This window comes from Phyllobates terribilis, unplaced genomic scaffold (genome assembly GCF_046119375.1).
Source record: "Phyllobates terribilis strain yellow unplaced genomic scaffold, ASM4611937v1 Scaffold_11__3_contigs__length_659146591, whole genome shotgun sequence".
Taxonomy (NCBI): domain Eukaryota; kingdom Metazoa; phylum Chordata; class Amphibia; order Anura; family Dendrobatidae; genus Phyllobates; species Phyllobates terribilis.
The window spans coordinates 171,022,352-171,047,751 of NW_027362771.1; the positions used below are offsets into that span (position 1 = coordinate 171,022,352).

General features: G+C 42.2%; 1 protein-coding gene across 1 annotated transcript in view; it reads left to right on the forward strand.

Moving 5' to 3' along the window:
* The window catches only part of TRHDE (thyrotropin releasing hormone degrading enzyme), a 1,416,750-nt gene that overhangs the window by 626,907 nt on the left and 764,443 nt on the right, over positions 1-25,400 (forward strand). Inside the window, exon 5 of the mRNA XM_073651798.1 lies at positions 4,613-4,726. Coding sequence (XP_073507899.1) covers positions 4,613-4,726 — 114 coding nt within the window. The remainder of the gene's footprint in view (positions 1-4,612; positions 4,727-25,400) is intronic.

Sequence of the window (25,400 nt, forward strand, 5' to 3'; positions counted from 1 at the left end):
AACATTTCCCACATGTCTACTTTACATCAGCACAATATTGGAATGAACAATTTTTTTATTTGGGAGCTGTAAGGGTTAAAAGTTGACCAGCAATTTCTCATTTTTCCTACAAAATTTACAAAACCATTTTTTTAGGGATCACATCACATTTGAAGTCACTTTGAGGGGTCTTTATGACAGAAAATACTCCAAAGTGACACCATTCTAAAAACTGCACCCCTCAAGGTGCTCAAAACCACATTCAAGAACTTTATTAACCCTTCAGGTGCTTCACAGGAATTTTTGGAATGTGGAAGAAAAAAATGAACATTAAACTTTTTTCACAAAAATGTTACTTTAGACCCAATTTTTTTTATTTTCGCAGGGGTAACAGGAAAAAGTGGACCTCAAAATTTGTTGTGCAATTTCCCCTGGGCACACAGATACCCCATATGTGGAGGAAAGCGCCATTTGACATTTTGATTGTAAAATTTGCTTAAATAATTAGCTGACGCCATGTTGCAATTGGAGAGCCCCTGATGTGCCTAAACAGTGGAAACCACCCACAAGTGACATCGTTTTGGAAACTAGACCCTTCAGGGAACTTATTTAGATGTGTGGTGAGCACCTTGAACACCCAGGGCTTCACAGAAGTTTATAACATTGAGCTGTAAAAATAAAATGTTCACATTTTTCCCACAAAAATGTTTTTCAGCCCCCAATTTTGCTTTTCATAAGGGTAACAGGAAAAATTGCGCCATGCAGTTTGTTGTGTAATTTCTCCTGAGTAAGCAGATACCCCATATGTGGGGGAAAACCACTGCTTGGGCATACGGCAGGGTTCGGAAGGGAAGGAGCACCATTTGACTTTTTGAATGTAAAATTTGCTTGAATAATTAGCGGATGTGCCCCTGATGTGCCTAAACAGTAGAAACCCCCCACAAGTGACACCATTTTGGAAACTAGACCCCTCAGGGAACTTATCTAGATGTGAGGTGAGCACCCTGAACCCCAAAGTCCTTTGCAGAAGTTTATAACATGGAGCCGTTAAAATAAAAAAATGTAACTTTTTCCACAAAAATGTTTTAGCCCCAATTTTTTATTTTCACAAGGGTAAAAGGAGAAAATGGACCCCAAAAACTTTTGTGCAATTTCTCCTGAGTACGCTAATACCCCATATGTGGGGAAAATACAATGTTTGGGGGCATACGGCAGAGTTCAGAAGGGAAGGAGCACTGTGTGACTTTTTGAATGCAAAATTGGCTGCAATCGAGAGCGGATGCAATGTTGCATTTGTAGAACCCCTGATGTGCCTAAATAGTGGAAACCCCCCACAAGTGACCTCATTTTGTAAACTACACCCCACAAGGATTTTATCAAGGGGTATAGTGAACATTTTGAACTCAGAGGTACGACACAGAATTTGATAACATTAGGTCATCATATTAAATAAGTTGTCATTAGTCTTGAGCGCAAGTGCGCTTGAATTTGCATCGGGTACTCAGGTAAGCACCATTTATCACGGATGCTCAAGTGACAAGCTCGAGTCCCCATCATCATGTTTCACCGTTATAAGACAACGAGGTTTTTTTGGCCGTGAACCATATGGGGCGGAGACTCGAGCATGTCACTCGAGCACCCGCGATACTCAATGCATACCCGAGCACCCGATGCAAACTCAAGTAGCGAGCACTTGTGCTCAACACTGGTTGCCATATCGTCATCTTTTTTTACTTTTGAAAAAAATCCCAACCCTAACCCTATCCCAACCCCAACCCTAGCCCAACCCTGGCTCAACCCTAGCTCAACCCTAACCCCAACCCTAACCCTAGCACAACCCTAACCCGAGAGTTTATTTTTTATGCCATTCCTCGTGCGGTATAACTGATTAGACAACTTTATTCTTCGGGTCGGTGCGATTACAGTGATGCCAGAACCATATTGGTTTTTTATGATGGACAGCTGTCAGACACTAAAAGATGCATTTTTTTGTAAAATCTAGTTTTTGCATCGCCAGATTTTGAGAGCTATAATTTTTCCATATTTTGGCAGACAGTCATGTGACGGCTTGTTTTTTTCGGGATGAGTTGACGTTTTTATTGGTGCCATTTTCAGGCACGTTTTGATTGTTTTCTATTCCGATTTTTGGGAGGCAGGATAAACAAAAGCCAACAATTCAGGAATTGTTTTTTTTTACATTTTTTATTCTGTTCCGCGTGTGGTAAAATTGATAAGGTAGCTTTATTCTTTGGGTCAGTACATTTACAGCGGTGCCACATTTATATTGTTTTTCTATGTTTTGGCGCTTTTACATAATAAAAGCAATTTTATAGAAAAAAATATTTTTTTGCATCCCTTTATTCTGAGAGATATAACTTTTTTATATTTCGGCTGATGAAGCTATATGCCAGCTTGTTTTTTGCGGGACGAGCTGATGTTTTCAGCAGTACCATTTTTATTTATATTTGTCTTTTTGTTCGCGTGTTATTCCATTTTTTGTTTGGCGGTATGATAATAAAGCATTGTTTTTTGCTTCGTTTTTTAATTATTTTTTTTTACCGTGTTCACTGAAGGGGTTAACCAGTGGGACAGTTTTATACGTCAGGTTGTTCCGATACCAAATATGTGTACTTTTATTGTTTTTTTCGTTTTTTTCATGATAATATTTATTAATGGGTACATTATATTTTTATTTTTGGTGGATTATTTTTTATTTTTTTAATATATTTTACCTTTTTTTTGTTGTTTTCACTTTCTGACACTTTTTTTACTTTTATACTTTGTCCCACTATGGGACTTTCACTTTTTTTATTCTGATCGCCTGCATAGCATAGTGATGGAGCACCATACCTGTGCTATGCAGGCTGTCAGCGCTGCAGATGCAGAAGATAGTTTGGTCATGCACTGCGCATGACCAAAGTATCTTCCTGCTGTTTGGCGACCCGGATATTGTCATGACGACATTGGGTCGTCATGGCAACATCCGGGAAGCCGCGGGCAGACAACGCTGGAGGCCAGAAGAGAAGGTGAGTATTGCGATTACCTCCCCTTGCCACCGAAATGCTGCGATCAACTTCGATCGCAGCATTGTGGGGGTTAATGTGCTGGGAGCCGTGCGGGACCACTCCCTGCACATAGTACCGGGTATCAGCTGTGACAATCAGCTGACACCCGGCGGCGATCGCGCCCGAACAGCCTGCGATCACAAAGACATACTAATACTTATCAGGCTCTTAAAGCCCAGGGCGCAGATACGTACATCTTGGGCTTTAAAGGGGTTAAAGAAATGTGCACGTGACTGTCTGATAGCAGCTCAAATAATTGTTAAAATATTATTACTATTATATTATTACTATAAGAATACTAAGTCATATATCTCTCCTTTTAGAAAGTCAATTTAAGTAATCATTAATGCAGAAAAGAAATCAGCAAAAAAGCCTAGAAAATTAGTTCCTGGGGCTGATACCCAATAAACTTAATTATTATTGAAAAATATTTTTTTACAATATCAATACTAATTTTTTTCTCCCTGGAGAGCCCCCTAAAACAAATTGTCCCATTAGAATGTATAGATGCCGGGCATTACAACTGGGTAATGCCTGAAGAAGAAACTAAAATGTAGCTCATATACACAAAATTCACAAAGGAAATTACCAAATATTGCATTAATGTGAAGTATTCCTTGGAAACAATATTTCATTTTTTATAAATATTCATTTTTACTTTATAGGTAGGGCACAAGTGCTCTGTGTACTGAATCTAAGGTTTACCTACTTGCAATATATATTTATTCACCCACTACTTGCTCACTTAGCATATTTTGTAGTTCTTGTTCACATATTTCATAACTGTTTTTAAAAATATTTTGTGTAGGTAAGATCATTTTGGAGACCTATTCTTCATTAATCTAAAGGTTTGTAAATCTCTGATCACTTGAAGGGAATCTGTCACCAGAGTAATTTCATTGTAATCGGAGAGCATAATGATGTAGGGACTGAAACTCTGATTTCAGCAATGTGTCATTTGCTGATCTCCATGCTGTCATTTTGTTATATTCATTGTTTTCTATGCTGCAGATTTAGCAGTGCTCAAAATGCTGAGCCCTGTATAACCCCACTCCCACCACTGATTGTAAGATTTCCACTGTACACTGATAAAAAGCAACAGATGAGTGGTGAAGTCATGGTTACACAGAGCCGTTGACTAGATGGCACGAGACACCTAGTCCTAGTGATAATGTTATGCTGTTAAAACACAAATTTTAGTGAAAAAGTAGCACAGTGACACATTGCTGGAATCAGACTCTCAGCACCTACATTATGCTGCTCTCAGATTACATAGCAAAAACCTGCTGATAGCTTCCCTTTAATTATTTTTCAGATTTTTTCTTGTAAGTTCTGATGCTAAAATAGATGTGAATGTTTGAAATTATATTTAGCAAAAGTAGAGAAAAGGTAATGACTATGTCTAAGCAAATTGTGACACGGTAAAGGGATGTGTTGTACAAGGATTTTGTGATTCCTAGGCCATGTCCTTTTTACCATATTATTTTGGTGATCTTTTTATATGATATTGTTTCATTTAACTCTACTTCAGGAGTATCTAAAGATGTAAATTCTTTTTTATCTCACAGTGGTTTGGAGATCTAGTAACTCCCGTATGGTGGGAAGATGTGTGGCTAAAGGAAGGCCTAGCTCATTATTTTGAGTTTGTTGGAACAGACTACCTCTATCCTGGATGGAACATGGTAAGGTTCATATAGGAAATTAAAATATATACAGTCATTTTATTTATTACGCGTAAAGAACTCGTAGAAGCATCAGCCAGATGCGAAACGGCCGTCGTCCTCTCTTCCTCCCCTGCACCTATTCCCTTTTTTTACCTGTTTGCCGCATGTTTTCCTATGTTGTCCACACATGATGGAATAATGGACTTTTAAGCCAAGAAAGATCTGGTGAGTGCTGCTTTCCATATTTCTTCATATCGATGATTGGTTGCCACCAAACGTATTGCCGATGCCATAAATATAAACCTTTAAAGTTGCACTCAGTAGAAACTGTGGTATGTACTGTATAAAGAAGGCTCCATCTGTCAGCCCATCATTCACTGCAATCACATTTGCTGGGTGCTGATGGGTCACCATTAGTGTTGAGCGAATTTGTTTGGCATTTCAAATTCGGGTTCGTGTTCGGGGTTTCGGCTTGTTCGCGCCAAAAAATTGGCTCTGCTCACGAACATCCCTGCTTTGCCACGCTGTCACGCAGATAACAATACGTTCAAAATAAAACAATAAAAAAAATCAAAAATACACATATTTGATATTGCCACATTCAGAATCAATATTTAAAATATCTAAAAATAATTAATCTGATCGGTAAATAGCGTAAAGAGAAAAAATATATAAACACCAGAATTTCTTTTTTGGTCGCCTCAACATTGTAATAAAATGCAATAACAGACGATTAAAGATCGTATCTACCCCAAAATGCTATCAATAAAAACGTCAGCTTTGAACGCAAAAAAATGAGCCCCAGATCATGAGAACTGAAGATGCTACGAGGCTCAGAAAATGGTGCCTTTTTTTAACAAACTTTGGATTTTTTTTCACCACTTAAAAAAAATAAACTATACATGTTTTGTGTCTGCGAACTCGTAATGACCCGGAGAATCATAATTTCAGGTCAGTTTTAGCATTTAGTGAACATGGTAAAAAAAACCTCGTCCAGCAAAAAGCAAGCCCTCACACGGCCATATTGACAGAAAAATAAAAAAGTTATAGCTCTCGGAATTAGGGGAGCAAAAAACAAAATTGCAAAAACGGAAAATGGCCAAGGCATGAAGGGGTTAAAACAAAGATGCCTCATTGAAAGAGAACACAGCAAGCACCTAATAGTTAATAATTTTTCACACATAAGCATATAAAGTGCAATGGACAGAAATGGTACCAGTCAACCAATACGGGATACTCAATTTCTCATTAAACATAAGCTAAGTTATAAGGAGAAGATGCAGCCAAAGATAATACTATGTAAACAAAGGTAGTAAAACCTACCAAGTAAAAATTGTGTCAGCTGCAACAACAGTATAGGCACCGCATCCCTCCACCCTGATGCCCATTTTGCCTTGCTTCTTCCAGAGGCACCATATCGATCTGTAGAATAATGGTAATTTGACATTTTTATCCCAAGGTAAATGTCGTAAGAAAAGAAGTGCAGACAGTAATAATGGAAATACTTCATTTTTTTATTCTCTCCCCCCATTAAATTAATAAAAGCTAATCAATAAAGTATATTTGCCCCAAAATGATGACAATAAGACATACAACTCATTCAGCAAAAAAAAGCCCTCAGCTATAATTGGAAAAATACAAAAAGGGCTGTTTGAATTCAAGGATGAAGAAAACTAAGAAAACTATTTAATCATAAACTTTGCTTTTAAACAAATCTGTCAGATCATTAAGGGGTTAATATGTTAAAATGTATTTTGTTTATGACAGAAGCACTTTAACAATGAACTTTACAATGTAAATTTTAGCACTTCAATGTTAGGTCTTTGGTAACAATAAGAATATCTTGCCATTGGTTTACTCACTTACATTTGTAATTGAGAAACATTTTCCTTATTTTAAAAGGGGTGTAAATTCATTTTACTGACTAATAGAAAATATGTTTTCTTCGTGATATTAAGCACATTTAAGTAAAATTAGAGAAATCGTGTTTTTAATTGTATTCCAAAATAATTCTCAATTTTCAATACACCAGGTCTTATGGTGATAACTTTTCAAAATATGATATATTCAACTTAACTAGTGGTTAAAAAGAGATTATGCATTCACAATATCTTTAATACACAAATTTATTATTTATTATTTCAGTGTGCGTAAAATATACCGGATGGAAGGAAAAAACAACACAAAACACATCATATGTTATAATGCATGTTGTATATCTTTCTACCATTCTTTATATGTCTCTTTGTCCTTCCAATACAATTTACTATTCTACGTTGATGTGTTCTTGAACTGTTCACTTAAAAAGTAAAGTGCTTCATTATATACTGCATCAAACACATAAAAAAGCCAAATGTTTCTTTTCCATGTTCATTAAAAAATGAATTGGTTTACCTGTTTGAGAAATGTCAGCCATTTCTGGCAAACACTCCAACAATGACAGGAGAAAATTAAAACAAGATGAGTTTTGTACGGGAGATCTCTTTGCCTTAATGGCACAAGAACATTTCCAGGTCTTCAGCATCATTAGTCTAAAATGACAAACACCAGCTGTTTGCACGTTTCTCTTCCTCTCCAGAGGAAACATCATGAATAACATAATCTGGAAGAGATAATACACATTTATTTTGATCAAAGTTAACATTGCGGTAAAACTCAGAGGCAAAGTGTCCTTAACTTATCCTATCACGGAGCTTGTTGAGTATTATGATTTTACTGATCTACATGTGGATTGATGGTTTACATATGTATTCTTACAGGTTAGCGGAGTGTTTCCTTCTCATCGTTCAATCAAAACTGCACATTATTTGTACCATTGTAGTATTAGCTTATTTCAAGTAAAGACTTCTTTTGAAATTGTTTCCTCCATAAATGCTGTTAACTCCTTAATGCCCAATGACGGACACTGCACAGCATGAGCGGATGTAAGTTAATGCTCATTGCCGTGCAGTGTCCGTCATGGCTGTAAGCTGTCACAGCGTGTAAACACGCTGTGACAGTTAAGTGCCAACAGCTGTCTGTAACGGCTGAGCAGCACGAGAAGGAGTGCCGGGACCCATGCCGGTGGTCCCCGCACCCAGATCGCTGTGATCGGTCAGTCAATCTGACTGACCAATCACATTATGATCGCGCAGGAGATGCTGTAAATCAGCACCTTCTGCTCTATCAGTGCCGGAGGTCAGCGCTGCCAGAGGCTGAGCTCCGGCACTAAACAGCCAGGAGCAGTTTCAGCATCACCACTAGCTGTTAACCCCCTGAATTCTGCGATCGAGTGCGATCGCAGCATTCAGGAGGCAGGCAGTGGGACGGGAGCTCCCTCTGCCTTCAGATGGCGGGGTCCGATCGTTGCCATGGTGACCAGGGGTCGTCAAGACGACCCTCTGGTCACCAAGCTGCGGAAAGCTGCTGAGACCATGCTCACAGCATGGGTTCAGGAGCTTTCACTAAAGGTATAATGCACTGCAATCTAATGCATTGCAATGCATTATACCTGCGATCAAAGAGAAAAAAGTGAAAGTCCCATAAAGGGACTAAGTAAAAAAGTTTAAAAAATGGTAAAAAAAATTTGAAAAAATATGTAAAAAAAATATAGAATAATAATAATCGTAATATTCACTAATAAATACACATTTTTATGTAAAAAAAAGTTAAATAAAAAAAGTACACATATTTGATATTGCCGCGTCCGGAGCGACACAACCTATAAAAATGTCCCACTAGTTAACCCCTACACTGAACGCTGTAAAAGCAACCCCTAAAAAAATGAGGCAAATAATGCTTTATCATAATACCGCTGGAAAAAAGGGGAATAAAACGCGATAAAAAAACGAATCTAAATAAAATTAGTACCTCTGAAAACGTCATCTTGTCCCACAAAAAACAAGCCGCCATACAGCCCCATCAGCGGAAAAATAAAAAAGTTATAGCTCTCAGAATAAAGCAATACAAAAAAATATTTTTTCTTTAAAAGTTTTTATTGTGTAAAAGCACCAAAACTTAAAAAACGCTATAAATGTGGTATCACTGTAAACATTCGACCTGAAGAATAAAGCTATATTATCAATTTTACCACAAGCGGAACGGCATAAAAAAATATAAAAAAAAAACAATTCCTGAATTGCCGTTTTTTGTTCATTCTCCCTCCCCAAAAATTGGAATAGAAGGTGATCAAAAAATGTCATGTACCCAAAAATGGTACAAATAAAAAGGTCAACTTGTTCAACAAAAAGCAAGTCCTTAAATGACTGTCCCAGAGGAAGATTCCCTTTCCCTATAACAAGGCTGATGGCGACACTGAACGCCATCTGACCTGTGATCCGGCGGTGTCCGTCTTTTTAGGTGTGCATAAACGTGCGGTCAGCCACAGTTTTGTGCACCTCTGAAAAGAAGGACAACACTGAACAGAGGCCAAATGGAGTCCAGAGTAACTCTGCTGCCTCATTATAGTGAATGGATCTCCTGGGGGTGTCACCTGAATCACGTCACTCAGAGACTTGGGAGATGGAAACTCCAAAATAAGTGCTCAGCGTAGAGCACTGGAAAAATGTGATCAAAAATGTTATGTAAAATGTTCCCAATAAAAGCTTCAAATCTATCCACAAAAACAAAACTCATTCAGGTCCATCATCTATCAATGGAAATTTAAGGGCTTCCACGTTACTGGTAGCACAAAGGATCTGGAAAAGTGAAATGTCTCCTCGCTTATGATGAGCGAGTATGTTCGGTTAACCCTTTCAGCGAGTATACTTGGGTGAGTACCGAGTATCTTCAGCGTACTCAGGAGAAATTGCACAGAAAATTTTTGGGTGCATTTTTATCTGTTACCCTGGTGAAAATAAAAAAAATTGGGACTAAATTAAATTTAAAAAAAAAGTTAAATGTTAATTTTATTCTTCCTCATTGTTTCAGTGTCTGTGAAGCACCTGAAGGGTTAATAAACTTCTTGAATGTGGTTTTGAGCTCCCTGAGGGGTGCAGTTTTTGGAATGATGTCACTTTTGTGTATTTTCTGTCATAAAGGCCCCTCAAAATCACTTCTTATGTGATGTGGTCCCAAAAAAAATGGTTTTGGAAATTTTGTTGGAAAAATGAGAAATCACTGGTCAACTTTTAACACTTATAACTTTCTAACAAAAAAAATTTTGGTTCCAAAATTGTGCTGATGTAAAGTTCACTTGTGGGAAATGTTATTTATTAACTATTTTGTGTTATTTTCTCTGATTCAAGGACATAACAAGTCTAGGTTTGAAAATTGCAACATTTTCAAAATTTTTGCCAAATTTCCATTTTTTTTCCCACAATTAAATGCAAGTCATATCGGATAAACTATCTTGAAGTACAATATATCACAAAAAAACAATCTCAGAATCAGTGGCATCCGTTGAAGTGTTCGAGAGTTATTACCTCATGAAGTGACAGTGGTCAGATTTAAAAAATAAGGCCTGGTCATTAAAGTGGCTCGGTCCTTTAGGGGTTAACTAGAGATAGGCAGGTGAATTCGAGGAACTTAGGTTAATCAGCCATGTCAGTAGTCTCTGATGCTGAATGGGAGTCCTGAGATTCTCTTACCTTTCAGGATCCATGGAGTGGTAAGTGATTGTTGTAAGGTCATCTTTGCAATAATAATGTCGCACCGGTCCAACTAATCAGAAGCTGCACTGGCTAAGAGAAAACAGATGGTAACCTGTGGTAAATAAGAGCACATTTAACAATACTGCAGTAACAACAACATTTTTAGGCTACTTAAATAATAAAAGCAGTCCAAAAATAATGCCTTTTTGGAGACAGATGCCTGCATTTCTGATGTTTATGCAATTGTGTAATTGAAAACAGCCACAGCGTTTTCAGAAGGAGTGGTGCAGCAATCAAAAATGTGTCCCTTTATATAGCGCACTGAAACATGCATTCAGATTGAGAGCAATGGCTTCTCTGCTATGAGAGAAATAAATGATCTCTTTATTATGATCAGGAATAGGTTTTCTATTTTCAAAACGACTAAACATAATTATTTTTTATCAAACCAAAAACTATCCCTTTATTTGGAGAACAGGATTAGGCTTTATGTTCTCAAAGTGAAGAAGCAATGGTTTGTCAACAATACAATAGAAAACTAACAATATTTTGGGAGCCATTTCATTCTTCTGTACACAGAAGAGGGCACACTTTCCTTACAAACCCATACTCTAAACTTACTTCAGGCTGCATTATTCAGTCCCTGGGAACCTTCAAACCTAGCTCCAACCTACAAATTAACAATCATTCATGTACACTCATGATTGAATTGTGAAATATTTTTCTTTTCACTTCAAAGAAATATCACAAATTCTCTTAATCTCAAACAAATGGAAAGATAGATTTCAAATATTCACTGCATCTGATGCTTGAGAAAGGGGTAACACCTCTGAAACATCAAGGTGTGTTGTTCCACATTTAATCCATTCTATGAGGCTTCTCATATGCCATTCATGGATTTTTTATTGGGCATGTTGCAATGAATATTTGAAGTCTCTCTCTGCATTTGTTTGCCATGGAGAGAATTTGTGATACGTCTCTGAAATTAAAAGAAATATATTTCTCAAATGAATCATCAGTGTCTGCAAATGCATATAAATTTGTAGAAGGTACACTTTCAGCAACAGTGCAATACAGCTACAATCATATTGGCACAGTTGAAATTGTTCTAGAAAATGAAGTATTTCTCCCAGAAAATAAAAGTGGTGTGAAAAAGTGTTTGCCCCCTTCCTGATTTCTTTTTCTTTTGCATGTTTGTCACACTTAAATTTTTCAGATCACAAAACAAATTTAAATATTATACAAAGATAACACAAGTAAACACAAAATTCAGTTTTTAAATGAAGGTCTTTATTATTAAGGGAAAAAGAAATCAAAACCTACAGGGCCCTGTGTAAAAAAGTGATTGATCCCTAAACCTAATGATTGATTGCGCCCCCCTTAGCAGCAACAACTGCAATCAAGCATTTGCAATAACTGGCAATGAGTCTTTTACAATGCTCTGGAGGAATTGTTGCAAACTTGTTGTAATTCAGCCACATTAGAGGATTTCTGAGCATGAACCGCCTTTTTAAAGTCATGCCACAGCATCTCAATCAGATTGAGGTCAGGACTTTGACAAGGCCACTCCAAAGTCTTAATTTTGTTTTTCTTAAGCCACTCAGAGGTGGACTTGATGGTGTGTTTTGGATCATTCTACTGCTACATAACCCAAGTGTGCTTCAGCTTTAGGTCACGAACAGATGGCCGGATATTCTCCATCAGGATTTTTTGGTAGACATCCAAATTCATGGTTATATTTAACACATCAAGTCTTCCAGGTCCTGAAGCAGGAAAACAGCCCCAGATCATCACACTACCACCACCATATTTTACTGTTGGTATGATATTCCTTTTCAGAAATGCAGTGTTACTTCTACTTTAGATGTAATGGGACATTCACCTTCCAAAAAGTTCAACTTTTGTCTCGCCAGTGCACAGAGTATTCTCCCAAATGTCCTGGCGATCATCAAGATGTTTTCTAGCAAAACTGAGACAAGCCTTTATTTTCTTTTTGATCAGCAGTGGTTTTCGTCTTGGAACTCTGCCATGCTTGCCATTTTTGCCCAGTCTCTTTCTTATGGTGGAGTCAAGAACACTGATCTTAACTAAGGCAAGTGAGGCCTGCAGTTCTTTGGATGTTGTTGGGGGGTCTTTTATGACCTCTTGGATGAGTCGTTGCTGCGCTCTTGGGGTAATTTTGGTCCGCCGGACATTCCTGGGAAGGTTCACCACTGTTCCATGTTTTTTCCATTTGTGGATAATGGCTCTCACTGTGGTGCACTGGAGTACCAAAGCTTTAGAAATGACTTTATAACCATTTCCAGACTGATAGATCTCAATTACTTTGTTTCTCATTTGTTCCTGAATTTCTTTGGATCACAGCATGATGTCTAGCTATTGATGATCTTTTGGTATACTTTACTTTGTCATGCAGGTCCTATTTAAGTGATTTCTTGATTGAAAACAGGTGTGGCAGTAATCAGGCCTGTGTGTGGCTAGGGAAATTGAACTCAGCTTCCCAAAGATGTGATAAACCACAGTTAATTTATGTTTTAAGAGGGGGGGGGGGGCAATCACTATTCACACATGGCCCTGTAGGTTTGGATTTCTTTTTCCCTGAAAAATAAAGACCTTCATTTAAAAACTGCATTTTGTGTTTACTTGTGTTATCTTTGTCTAACATTTAAATTTGTATTGTGATCTGAAACATTTAAGTGTGACAAACATGTTAATGAATAAGAAATCAGGAAGGGGGCAAACACTTTTTCACATTTCTGTATTGCAATTACATGTATTACACAAGTTTATTTCCTATATTGTAACAACAAAAAAATGAGAAATAAGACAAATTGGCCATAATTTCACACTAAACCCCAAAAATTGGCCAGGACAAAATTATCCCCAAAAATGTGGGTAAATAACTTTGTTTTAAGCATGTGATGCTTGTTCAAACTTACCTGTAGCAAGTAACAGGTGTGGGCAATATAAAAATCAGATTAAAAGGGGAGAAGTTGACTCAGTCTTTGCATTGTGTGTCTGTATGTGCCACAAAAAGCACGGAGAACAGAAAGAGAAGAGAACTATCTGATGACTTTAGATCCATAGTTGTTGAAAATATCAACAATCTCAAGATTAAAAGTCCATTTCCAGAGATCTTGATGTTCCTTTGTCCATTGTGCGCAAAATAATCAAGAAGTTTTTAACCCATGGCACTGTAGCTAATATGTGTGGACGTCAGAGAAAAATTGATAAAATGTTGCAGTGCAGGATAGTCCAAGTGGTGGATAAGCAGTAGAGATGAGCGTTGTTCGACTCGAACTGTTCGCCAATCTCAAATTCGAGCTATTTTGGGCGGTGTTCGAGCCGTTCGGCGAACACGAAAGATTTGAAAAAAATTCGGCTGTTCGAGGTTATGTTTGATAACTGTTCATGCACCAAAATCATAACTGGATTTTTTCTCAGTAATGATGAAAATTAATGTTAATACGCAGTTTGAGTGTACAGTGGGGCGGGGGGAGGGGCGGGGAGAGGGGCAGGGGATGGATCTCTGCAGGAATAATGAAGATCTCCATTTTTTTTTCTCTTTCCCGCATTTACAGTGGGGAGTTGCAATCTGTCAGCCTATCAGCAGAGCACACACGGAGCGAACTGCTTTTTTTCACACAAGCAAGGGCATGTGTCATTGGCAGTGTATGTCACATGTCCTTGCCCTATAAGACCCAGTCATTTTCCCCGTCGCCACCATTTTCTCACTGCTGCAGCTGCGTGTTAGACGGCACCGCTGTTGCTGTGTGCGCTATACCTTGTTAATTTAAAGCCAATTTTCGCACAAATCTGCAGATAGCTTGGGAGTAGGGAATAGTTGTGATTGCAGTCCTTTTAAGGACTAGGTTACAGCATTTCTTACGACTTTTATCAGGCAGGTCTGTGCTCTTAAATAGATAGGTTGGGAGTAAAGACTAATTGTAATTGCAGTCCTTTTCAGGACTAAGTTACATCAGTTCCTATCAGTTTTTGCCAGGCAGGTCTGTGCCAGTGCTGTGCAAGTTTTTTTCACAGCATTTGCCTAAATCTAGCAAAGCTAATCCTTTTTGGCCTATTGCAGAATGTGTTAGTCAGTGGAGTAGCCTATCTGAGTTGCAAGCTACACCACCTGTGTATAGAATACCAATTTTTGAACTGCACCTAGTGAAGTAAAACCTTTTGGGCATAGCATCATTCTATTAGTCCATCTATACTGACCTCCATAAGGTTGCAAATTTAATATAATTTTTTTCTGCATTTAGCTCTGAAAAAATATTTGGGCTTCTAGCAGTATGTGGGACTTGTTCTATTAGTCCATCTATACTGACCTCCATCAGGTTGCAAATTAAAAATAAATTTTATCTGCATCTAGCTCTGAAAAAATATTTGGGCTTCTAGCAGTGTGTGGGACTTGTTCTATTAGTCCATCTATACTGACCTCCATCAGGTTGCAAATTAAAAATAATTTTTATCTGCATATAGCTCTGAAAAAATATTTGGGCTTCTAACAGTGTGTGGGACCTGTTCTATTAGTCCATCTATAGTGACCTCCATCAGGTTGCAAATTAAAAATAATTTTTATCTGCAGCTAGCTCTGAAAAAATATTTGGGCTTCTAGCAGTGTGTGGGACTTGTTCTATTAGTCCATCTATACTGACCTCCATCAGGTTGCAAATTGAATATAATTTTTTTCTGCATCTAGCTCTGAAAAAATATTTGGGCATCTAGCAGTGTGTGGGAGTTGTTCTATTAGTCCATCTATACTGACCTCCATCAGGTTGCAAATTGAATATAATTTTTTTCTGCATCTAGCTCTGAAAAAATATTTGGGCTTCTAGCAGTGTGTGGGACTTGTTCTATTAGTCCATCTATACTGACCTCCATCGGGTTGCAAATTAAAATAATTTTTATCTGCATCTAGCTCTGAAAAAATATTTGGGCTTCTAGCAGTGTGTGGGACTTGTTCTATTAGTCCATCTATACTGACCTCCATCAGGTTGCAAATTGAATATAATTTTTTTCTGCATCTAGCTCTGAAAAAATATTTGGGCTTCAAGCAGTGTGTGGGACTCATTGTATTAGGCCATCTATACCAAGCTCCACCAGCTTTTAAATGAATAATAATTTTTAGCTGAATCTAGCCCTGAAAATAATTTTTCTTCCCAATAGTGGTAGCAATAGAAATTTGGGGCGCGCGCCTGGCTTACAAAAATATACGCTTCATAACAAAAAACACCAGCCTAGCGCACTGCATTAATAAGATGGCATCATTGTCTCTCCCAGTGCTAGGCTTACTACCCAGGCTAGCATTCCTGTGCCTAAAACACAATGTTTGGGTCCGCGCTAGCCACTATGCTGAGGGGTCTAAAGCTGCTACTAAAGCTTTGTAACAATTCAATTGGCTGATTTTCACAGAGCTCTTCCACAACGCCCACCCATCGGGCAACAGTTGCCCACCTTCCCTATGAGATCTAGTGGCGAATAGTTGATGCCATTAATCAGAGTGTCAGTTGCCCCGTCGACGTGGCAAGCATACGATAAGGCATGGGAAGAGTGGACACGACTAGTAGCAGGCAGACGGGTTGACCAATGTGAACAAGCCAGATCACAAGTCACTATAGAATTTCTCCACCAGCTAATGATGAGGGGCATATCAGGGGCGTCAGTGCAGCGGTGTCTGACCGGAGTAGCATTTCACTTCCAACTACTGAATTGGGGAGATGTGACAAAGATTCATCATCAGACAATCCAGAAAAGGGTGGAAAAGGGGTCAGCCAAGTAAGGAGTGTAGACGTCCCGTCCCGTGTCACTAAAACTGATTTCTCACATCATATCCCTAACACCATTAACATGACACTAACAATTTGAAGCAACACTACTGTCTACTGCATTTGTGATCGCCTTCTTCGGGGCGCTATGCATAAGCGAATTAGTCCCTCAATTCAAAATTACCACCAGTGGAGGTTTATTACACCAGGACGTAGTCATAGCCAATAATGCATTACGTCTACGCATACACAAATCGAAAATGATTCCAGCGTCAGGGGCACTTGGGTACTTCTACAACCCACAAACGGTACACTGAGTCGGGTAACAATAGTAAAAACATATATAACCATCAGATCACAAAGTAATTTATTCCTATCACACATTGATGGAACGCCATTATCAAGATACCAGTTCGAAGCATATTTAATAAATGCATAACATCGGCAGGGAACCACCCCAAAGATTACGGGATACACTCATTCCGCATAGGTGCGGCCATGGAAGCAGCAAGAGCAGGACTGTCAGAAACGGAAGTTCAGAGGATAGGGAGATGGCGATCCACGTGTTTGGCAAGATACATAAGACCGGACTTGTTATCCTAACATGGTTTGTTTCTTTTACAGGTGACGCAAAGCCAACAGTGTGGGTGATAGGCCACTCGTATATATATTGGGCAGAAAAAATGGCGAAAGTCCGCCCAGGCGGGAAGAAATTAGAGTTTCATAACACATATTTCAACTGGAGAGGTATTAGAGGCCTGCTATGGCCACAGGTACTAATGGAGGTAATCAAGGTAGGGAGAGAGGCAAGATGTCCGGTCATCTTAGTTATACAGGCCGGGGGAAACAACCTAGGTCATCACAAGAGTGCATAACTAATGGCAATAATGAAACTAGACACTGAGCGCTTCAGAGAATTTTTCACAAAACTAGCTATAGTATGGTCAGAGATTGTGCCGATAGCGGTATGGCAAGGTGCGCGAGACATCACAGCCATCGAACGGACAAGGCGGGTAATAAATATTCAGATGGCAAAATTTAGAAGAGACAGAGACGGTGTAGTGGTACGACACCGACAACTGGAAGGAGATAAAGCAGGCCTCATACGGCCCGACGGTGTTCACTTAATGGATATTGTACTGGATATATTCCTGTCAGGACTCCAGGACGGAGTGGAACAAGCGTTAAGAGTGATGGGTGGGGGTCAGAGTCCTGCATACGAGTACGCAGGATCCTCCGTGGCCTGGAAATAGAAAGGACATGTTGGAGAATTACACTTGTTGGCCAACTTGCCGGAGTGGAGACCCAGGGCATGCTGCAACAAGCTGAATTATTTTAGAAATAAAATGCCTTTCTAATGGAATGAGTATAAAGAGTTAATAAAGCTGTGAGCGATCCTCACCCATCCAGTTGTAAGAGTTACATTATTGTATTGTCAAGGAAAGGGGGGCGGTAGGGGGGCTGAGTGTCTGGGTTTGGTTGGGGGTCCCCACAGTCTGCCTAGGCTAGATGCATTTAAAAATTCTTATTAGATGCACAGGCTGTGCAACTTGCTTCGCAGCTGGGCTACTACGCCCAAAGTATTGCCTAGGCTAGAAGCAGTTAAAAATTCTACGCTGACTAGCAGACACTGAAGATTTGGAGCAGACCTCTGAGTAAACAGCTCTTCAGACTCAACCATCTGTGTTACCCCAAGCCATAGTGTATGTAGTTTCTTACAGTTAAAAGGGGGGGAGCGCCCAACCCACCTGGAATTGACGATGCCAACGTCACGTAAGGCACAGCAAGGGGACTCCAAAAAGAATCTCCATTTTTTCCAAAAATTGTGGCACAGACACCACTTAACCCTAGAACGCATACGTGGGGCCTCGCAGGCCCGCCCTGTTAATTGTTTTCTATTTTCTGCAAGATTACTTTAGTTAGAATTTTGAAACTCTAGGTATTCTTCATGTATATACACTGTGTTCCAAATTATTATGCCAATAATATTTTCTCAGATTTTCCCAAATTACCTATATGAATTGCAGTCATTGTCATTTTTCAGTCAAATAACTATTAGAGTACAATTGAAAGGTTTTTGTACAAACTGCCTATGATAACAGTATATTTTTAAAAAAGTAAAAAACTCAAACTGCACTCAAAATGCATGTTCCAAATTATTATGCACAGCAGAGTTTTCAACCTTTTCATTTTAATAAAGAACAAAAAATGGTCATTTTTGAAATTATAAGCATTAGCAGGTTATTACAAACTGAACTCAAACAGTTTTCAACTCAAAACTTTATTCTAGGTGATGTTACATTTGCATAAAGGACCGCTTGTTCGAAAGGAGCTTCTGAACTCTCTCGTCCATTGAATTTGTCAGGTTTTGGATGGTTTCTGCTTTAATTGTTTTGCATGAGGACAGAATACCCTCCCAGAGCTGTTGCTTAGATGTGAACTGCCTCCCGCCATCATAGACACTCCTTTTGATGATGCTCCAGAGGTTCTCAATGGGGTTGAGGTCAGGAGAGCATGGGTGCCACACCATAAGTTTGTCCCCTTTTATGCCCATAGCAGCCAGAGATGCAGATGTGTTATGTGCAGCTTAACACAGTTGCTTAAAACGGTTGGTGGGGTGATTTTACCAAATCCTCAAGCTTTTAGTCTCCCAAGGATAACACAGGGGTAGAAAAGTCCTTGCAAATCCATGATTTGTTCATCTTTATGAATGTGAGTCTGTCTACATTCTCAGTGGACAGCCGCGTGCGCTTATCTGTCAGCACACCACCAGCAGCGCTGAACACACGTTCAGAGAGAACACTGGCTGCAGTGCATGACAAGATCTCCAAGGCGTGAGTGGGGAGCTCCGGCCATTTTTCCAGATTGGAATACCAAAATGAGCAAGGGTCCAGTGACACAGTCATGCCTTCAATGTTCACTTGGAGATACTCCTGCACCATCCTCTCTAGGCATTGACTATGTGTCAGACTTCTTGTCTCCTGTGGCCTTGCAAAGGATGGTCTAAAAAAGTGGTGAAACGATTCCACAAAATTGCTGTTACCAGCAGATTCTGTGTTACTGTTACGGTTTGAGTGATGAAGACTCGACAGTCCCACGGTTGGCAAGTAAGAACTGTGAGATTCACTACGTGCACCACTGGTGTTTTGTGGAAAAGCACATGTAAGATTCTGCAGCAGCGTCTGCAGATACTCCTGCATGCGTCAATCCCTTTTTATGGCAGGAATTATTTCGGCAAATTTACTTTTGTACCGGGGATCTAAGAGTGTGGCAACTTCGAATTCTGACAATCTGAGGGTCATGTTGCAGGTAGTGCAGCAAGAAGGCACTCATGTGTCTTGCGCATCCAGGAGGACCAAGTCCTTGTTGTGTTGGTAGCGAGGTAAGAATCATGCTTCCTTCCTCTTCCCTCTCCCCCCAACCTCGCACAACAGAAATGTGATCAAGGTCTCCCTCATCTGATGAGTCTTCCATGCCCATCGCCAGTTCGTCCTCCACTTCTTCCTCGGCTCCTGCACCTTCCTCAACAGTTTGGCTGCTAACATGCGCCCTGGTTAATCCCTCTCCCCCGCCCTCCCATGCCTGCCGCCTTGGTGCTGCCAACCGTCTGGACCTTGGAGATGTTATCCCTTCCGCATACGACTCCTCCTCTACTTCTTCCACCTCCTCTTGTCCCACTACCTGACTCTAAATTCTGTTTAATGTGTGCTCCAGCTTGTAAATCACCGGAATAGTCATGCTGATAATGACATCGTCGTAAGCACTAAACATCTTCATCGCGATTTCAAAACTGTGCAGAAGGGTGTGTGGCGCCCCTGAGGGTTCAGTCGCCACAGAGTTACTGCATCTCACCCAGAGGTGTGGTATCTCACCCTCAGGTAAGGAAGGCGTATGGCTCGGGACCCTAACACCTGCATCCAACACATACCCGCAGTGGGGGTAGGGCGAGATTGCTCCTAAGGGAGAGCACAGTCCCAGGTCCCTAGCTGGTGGGAGGGTCCTATGTAGTGGGTGCTTAGGGGAGCAGCTTAGGGGAGCACATGACAGGGAGAGTATAAATAGGAAGCCATCTTAGAAAGAGCAAGCCAGTCAGAGGAGGAAAAGTGACAGGAGCAGAGGCTCGGCATGAGCTCTGCTCCGGAGGCGGTCCTAGCCTGGGAGGTCCAGGACTGAAGGAGAGAAGAGAGGAGTGGGAGCAGGAAGGCTCCAGGAACCGAAGGGACCCTAGGGCTACGGGCCGTGCAGAAGGCCACCCGTACTCCCGCTTCTACCAGGAGGTAGAGGGGTCAGGCCAGATAAGGGGAACCGGTCCTTCAACTAGCGGAGAAACAGCAAGGCTCAACTAGAAACCGGAGGCTGCAGCATTTCATGTACTGCAGGCAAAAGTCCACACCAGTCTCACTAAGAAGGTAGCCACATAGGACCCAGGGGAGGGAACACAAGTCGCCTGCCAAGGCCCGAGGATACCGGATAGAAGTGTCACTGGGTGTGAGGTGCAGGGAGAAGGCCAGAGAAAGGACACACAGAAGGGGGTCCTGCTAAGTACTCCGGAGCTATCTGGGGGTGGCCTGAGCCCCTCACTGAGTACGCACAGCACGACGGGTGAGATTGCTCTGGTACCTGTAATCTGGACTGCAACAACTGTGAGTAAAGATCTTGGGACTGCATCACATGGACTCTGTGTTCATTACTGACTCCCTGCACTACAACCACCATCATCCACCCACACTGCCCTGAAGCTACACTCTTCCTGTGGTGAGTAATAATACCACTGCTGCAAAACCACCAGCTTCAGAGGACTGTTCCGCAGCGGTGGTCCCTTTGGCCGCACTCCACAGGTGGCGTAGTCGGACATTATAAAATCCATATATACAAATTAACCTTGGATTGACCACCCTGGGTCACGGACCGGGTCACCGCCACAGTGACTACAACCCCCAGCGTCTACACGGCCCGGCTAAGGTTACCCCACATCCCAGGGGGCGCGTCAACTTCATAGGTCCCTGATCTGAGACCACTCCTGCAGCGTGATTTGCCCCTTCTCTGGATCTCGTTGGCCCAGGCTATACGTCAGAACGTATTGCACCAGGGCTTGTAGGTGCTGCCACAGTCGCTGCAACATGTGCAGAGTTGAATTCCACCGTGTCGGCACATCGCATTTCAGCCGGTGAACTGGCAGGCCCAACGACTTCTGTAGAGATGTAAGTCGTTGAGCTGCGGGATGCGAACGGCGGAAGTGAGCACACAGCGACTGTGCCCTCTGCAGAAGGCCATCTAGTCCGGGATAGTGGGCTAAAAATTTATGGACAACCAGGTTCAACACGTGAGCCATACAAGGCACGTGTGTGACATTGCCCCGGCGAAGGGCCGCACCCAGGTTTGCAGCATTGTCGCACACGGCCTTCCCTGGTTGCAGGTCCAGTGGAGACAACCATTCATGAAACTGGGTCTCCAGAGCTGACCACAACTCCTCAGCTGTGTGACTCACATTTCCCAGACATTTCAAAGTAAACACTGATGCCGTTGAGCCCTGCTGCCAGCATAGTAAGGAGGTGTGCAGGATTCCTTCTGCGCAGTTAGAAAGCAGGTGGCATTACCAGACAGGCTTTGGGTGCAGGTGGAGGACCGAGAGGAGGTTGAGGAGGCAGAAGCAGTGGAGGAACTTCGACATAAAGAGGATTGACGAACAACTCGTGGGGGCGGTTAGACTTGGACAGCAGCCCCTTGTCCTGCTGTCACCATAGTTACCCAGTGCCCAGTCAGCGACATGTAACGCCCCTGTCCATGCCTACTCGTCCAAGTGTCTGTGGTGAAATGCTCTCTGTCACACACAGAGTTTCTCAAAGAAGCGGTGATGTTGTGTGCGACATGCTGGTGGAGCGCAGGCACACCTTTCTTTGAGAAGTAGTGCCGACTGGGCATCTGGTACTTGGGCACTGCGACGGACATAAGGTCTCGAAAATCCACTGTGTCCTCCAGGCGGAAAGGCAGCATTTCTGTAGCCAACAGCTTGCAGATGGTGAAATTCAACCTCTTAGCTTTGTCATGGCTAGGAGGAAATGGTCTTTTACTTTTCCACATCTGAGAGACCGAGGGCTGGCTGTTGTGCTTAGACGGGGTTCAGTAGGGTGTCCCCGGCAAACTGCCGGTCTATGAGGAAAATGCAGGCGGACATGTTAGGTTGTCTTGATCCAAAGGTGGTGCTCTCGATTTCAGAGAGCGCTCAACACCAGCAGGTGTTTCCACTTCCCAATGAACTGACGACCTGCCAATCACACTGGCTGTTACAGGTAAAGAGGTAGCAGGTCTGCGTCCAAAAACATGTGTGACTGCTGTCCCCCCAGTCACAGAGGATGAAGAGGCCGCGGATGCACAAGATGGGGCAGACGGTGGTTGGCCCAGCCTGCTAGGCCGCATTGTAGCACAGTGAGCTTCCCACTGCAACTTATACTTCATATCCATGTGACGGTACATGCATGAAGTTCTCAAACTATGGATTTTTTGGCCTTTACTTAGCTTTTGGTGACAAATATTACAGATAACACGAGTTGGGTCATCCTTATCGATCTGAATAAATGCCCAAGCTATGCAAGGCTTAGAGCCCATGCGACCTGAAGAGCCACTACGACTTGTGGTCAGAGGATGAGTTGTGGTTGAGGATGCAGTTGTTGACGTGCTTCCAGTACTCTGTCTCAGTCCAGGAAGGCGCAACCTAACCTCGTCGTCAATAGCATCTGTGACGCCCCGCTGCGCTTGGTATCACAGATCCTAGAAGAGTGTATTGATGGAATCCTCCACAAGAGGCCCCCATAAACATTCACACATCTCCACCTTCCACCTCAGACCAGCAGAGGGAGCCCAATAGGGATATAAATAGGGAAGGTGGAGCTAGGCAATTCAGTTCCTCTGAAGAGTTCCTGCAGTAGAGAAGCCTAAGAGAGGTCAGTCTGCAGTGGAGCTCAGTCTAGTCTAGAGAACTCAGTTAATAGTTCAGCAGTGGAGCACGAGGCTCCTGCTATCTAGATTCAGGGAGCCCAGATAGAGCTTAAGGTGTGCCGGCGCCATAAGATCGGTGAAGCGCGGCAAGCTGCCGTTAGTGTGTAAAGCCTAGTGAGGGCCCGAGAAGGCCGAAGGTGAGTGGCGAGTTAGTACATAAGGGGCAGAGGAGCTTTACCCGCTCACCCCGAAGCATTTACCAGACACCGGATCCGAGCTTGCCGGGATCTCTATGACCCAGTAAGGCATAATCGGAATCCCTGGAGAACTACAAGTCCCAGGATCGCTAAGGTGCTGATACGTAACAGAGCCAGGAGACGCTTAGGCCCCACATACTGGGAGCGTGAACTCCAAGAGAAGGCCCTACCACAAGGTCAGCCTGGCAGGACAGAGACAAAGTTAGGCCTAGCTCCAGGCAGGTCAGAAACTTACTACGCAGAGGCAAGAAACAGGAGGCCCTACACCCGCTCATTGGGGAGGATCCTGATATGCACCCTTCACCTTATAGTGCTCCCAGATGTGCCTGAATTTTCCCCAGTAAAAGGTACTGAAGTGACTACCGTGTCCATTCCCGTTCTTGCTCTGACCCAGCTGGGTCTCGCCTGTCCTGCATTCCGCCTGCATACGCTGCCCTGAGACCTAGCTCCACCTGTGGGGAACTATACCATCGAGCTGCCTTATCACGGGTCTCAGTGGACTGCTGCAGCGCTGGTGCTTCTCACCAGATACCACAGGTGGTGTCACGAACTCTTATAAAAGTAACAATTATCCACCCTTTTAAAGAGTGACAGGGTACAGGCCAGGGAGCCGACCACCGCGACATCCCCAAGGCCAGGCAAAGGCTCGGGTACCGAGTAATCCCCATCCCCTGGGCTAGTCACATCCTCCTCCACCTCCTCCGCTGACCTCATCGACTGGCTGACTGTGGATTGACAGTAAGTGGGATCTCCAACCTCGTCATCATCACCCTGTGTGTTATCACACCCGTCGTCCTCAAAGCCAACCTCTTCCTGCCCTGACCGAAAAGTCAAGTTGTCGCTCCAATCAGGTATTTGAGTCTCATCATCGTCTTCATCATTGTCTCCACCAACAGGAGTTACAGTTTGGGAACGAGGGTCTACATTATGCTCAGAACCTTCTTCATCTGGTCCTGGATCCGACTTATAAAGATTCTGGGCATCAGTGCAGATCATTTCCTCGTCTGGATTAGCAGAAGCTCTGGAGCAGGCCTCTGTTTCCCAGGCTATAGTATGACTAAACAGCTCTGCAGACTCAACCATCTGTGTTACCCCATACTCAGACGGGCAGCTGGAGACTTGGGAGCTGTGAGGAAGCAAGTGCGATTGGGGTGACACCTCTGAGGACTGGAGTATTTGTGATGTTGAAATTGAGGTGGAGGAGAGCCCACTTCAAGGATCACTTGATATCCGCTGAAGCACCTGCTGATTTTGTGCCTCATCTGGAATTTGTAGCGATGGGCGTGTCCGTAAGAAAGGGATCGTATCACATTGTCCACGAAAAGAAGTCAACATCTTAGTTTGGCTGGAAGATGGTCTTTCTTCTGCAGATATTACTCCCCCCCCACCGCGGGGGGGCTCGACCCACCAGCGGACAGGCACCAGTATTGGGAGAGGGGGGCTGGCCGTCAGGGTCCACCGCGGCTCTTGCACAAACCCGGCGACACGGAGGTGGCACGGGCAGGAACGGACTGGCCGTGTCGGCTTCTCACTTTTTGGATTTTAGAAGGGCATGACATGCCTATATCTGTGTCTCCCCCTCCTTTTACTCCTCCACCTCTTTTCTTTTCGCATGACTATATGTACTTGTCACTTTTCCATGTGTTAGTTATGTCTTCTGAGCAGTTTGTCAGCTTTTGGACACCTTTGAAGGTGTTTTCTATGTGTTTCTATGCAGGGTATGGCAGTGTGTCCATAGAAATTGGGCCTGTTTTGCCACTTTTCCAATATGCTGAGCTAGAAATCTATGGGATTGGGGCTCAAGGAATCTGCTGGAGATAGCACACAGTCTGGACCTGAATCTGGCTGCTTAACCAATGTGTCTCTGTTACTGAAGTGTATCAGGTTATAGGGGTATTAAACTTCCCTCTTTGTTTGCGATACATTAAGAATGAAACAAAAACGGTGCTATTGAGGTGCTGTACTGCCATATATCACCATATATCACACTTACTCTGCAGGTCCAGCACCTCTCTATCATTTGAATCTTTGTATTATTTTTCACAGGCTAAGACTATAGCTTTTCTATGTCTACCTGTATTAATGACCTGTGTGCTCTGACTTCCTATCTTTAGGTTATAAAATCTTAAAATTGCAGCTTTTCCAGCTCTCATCT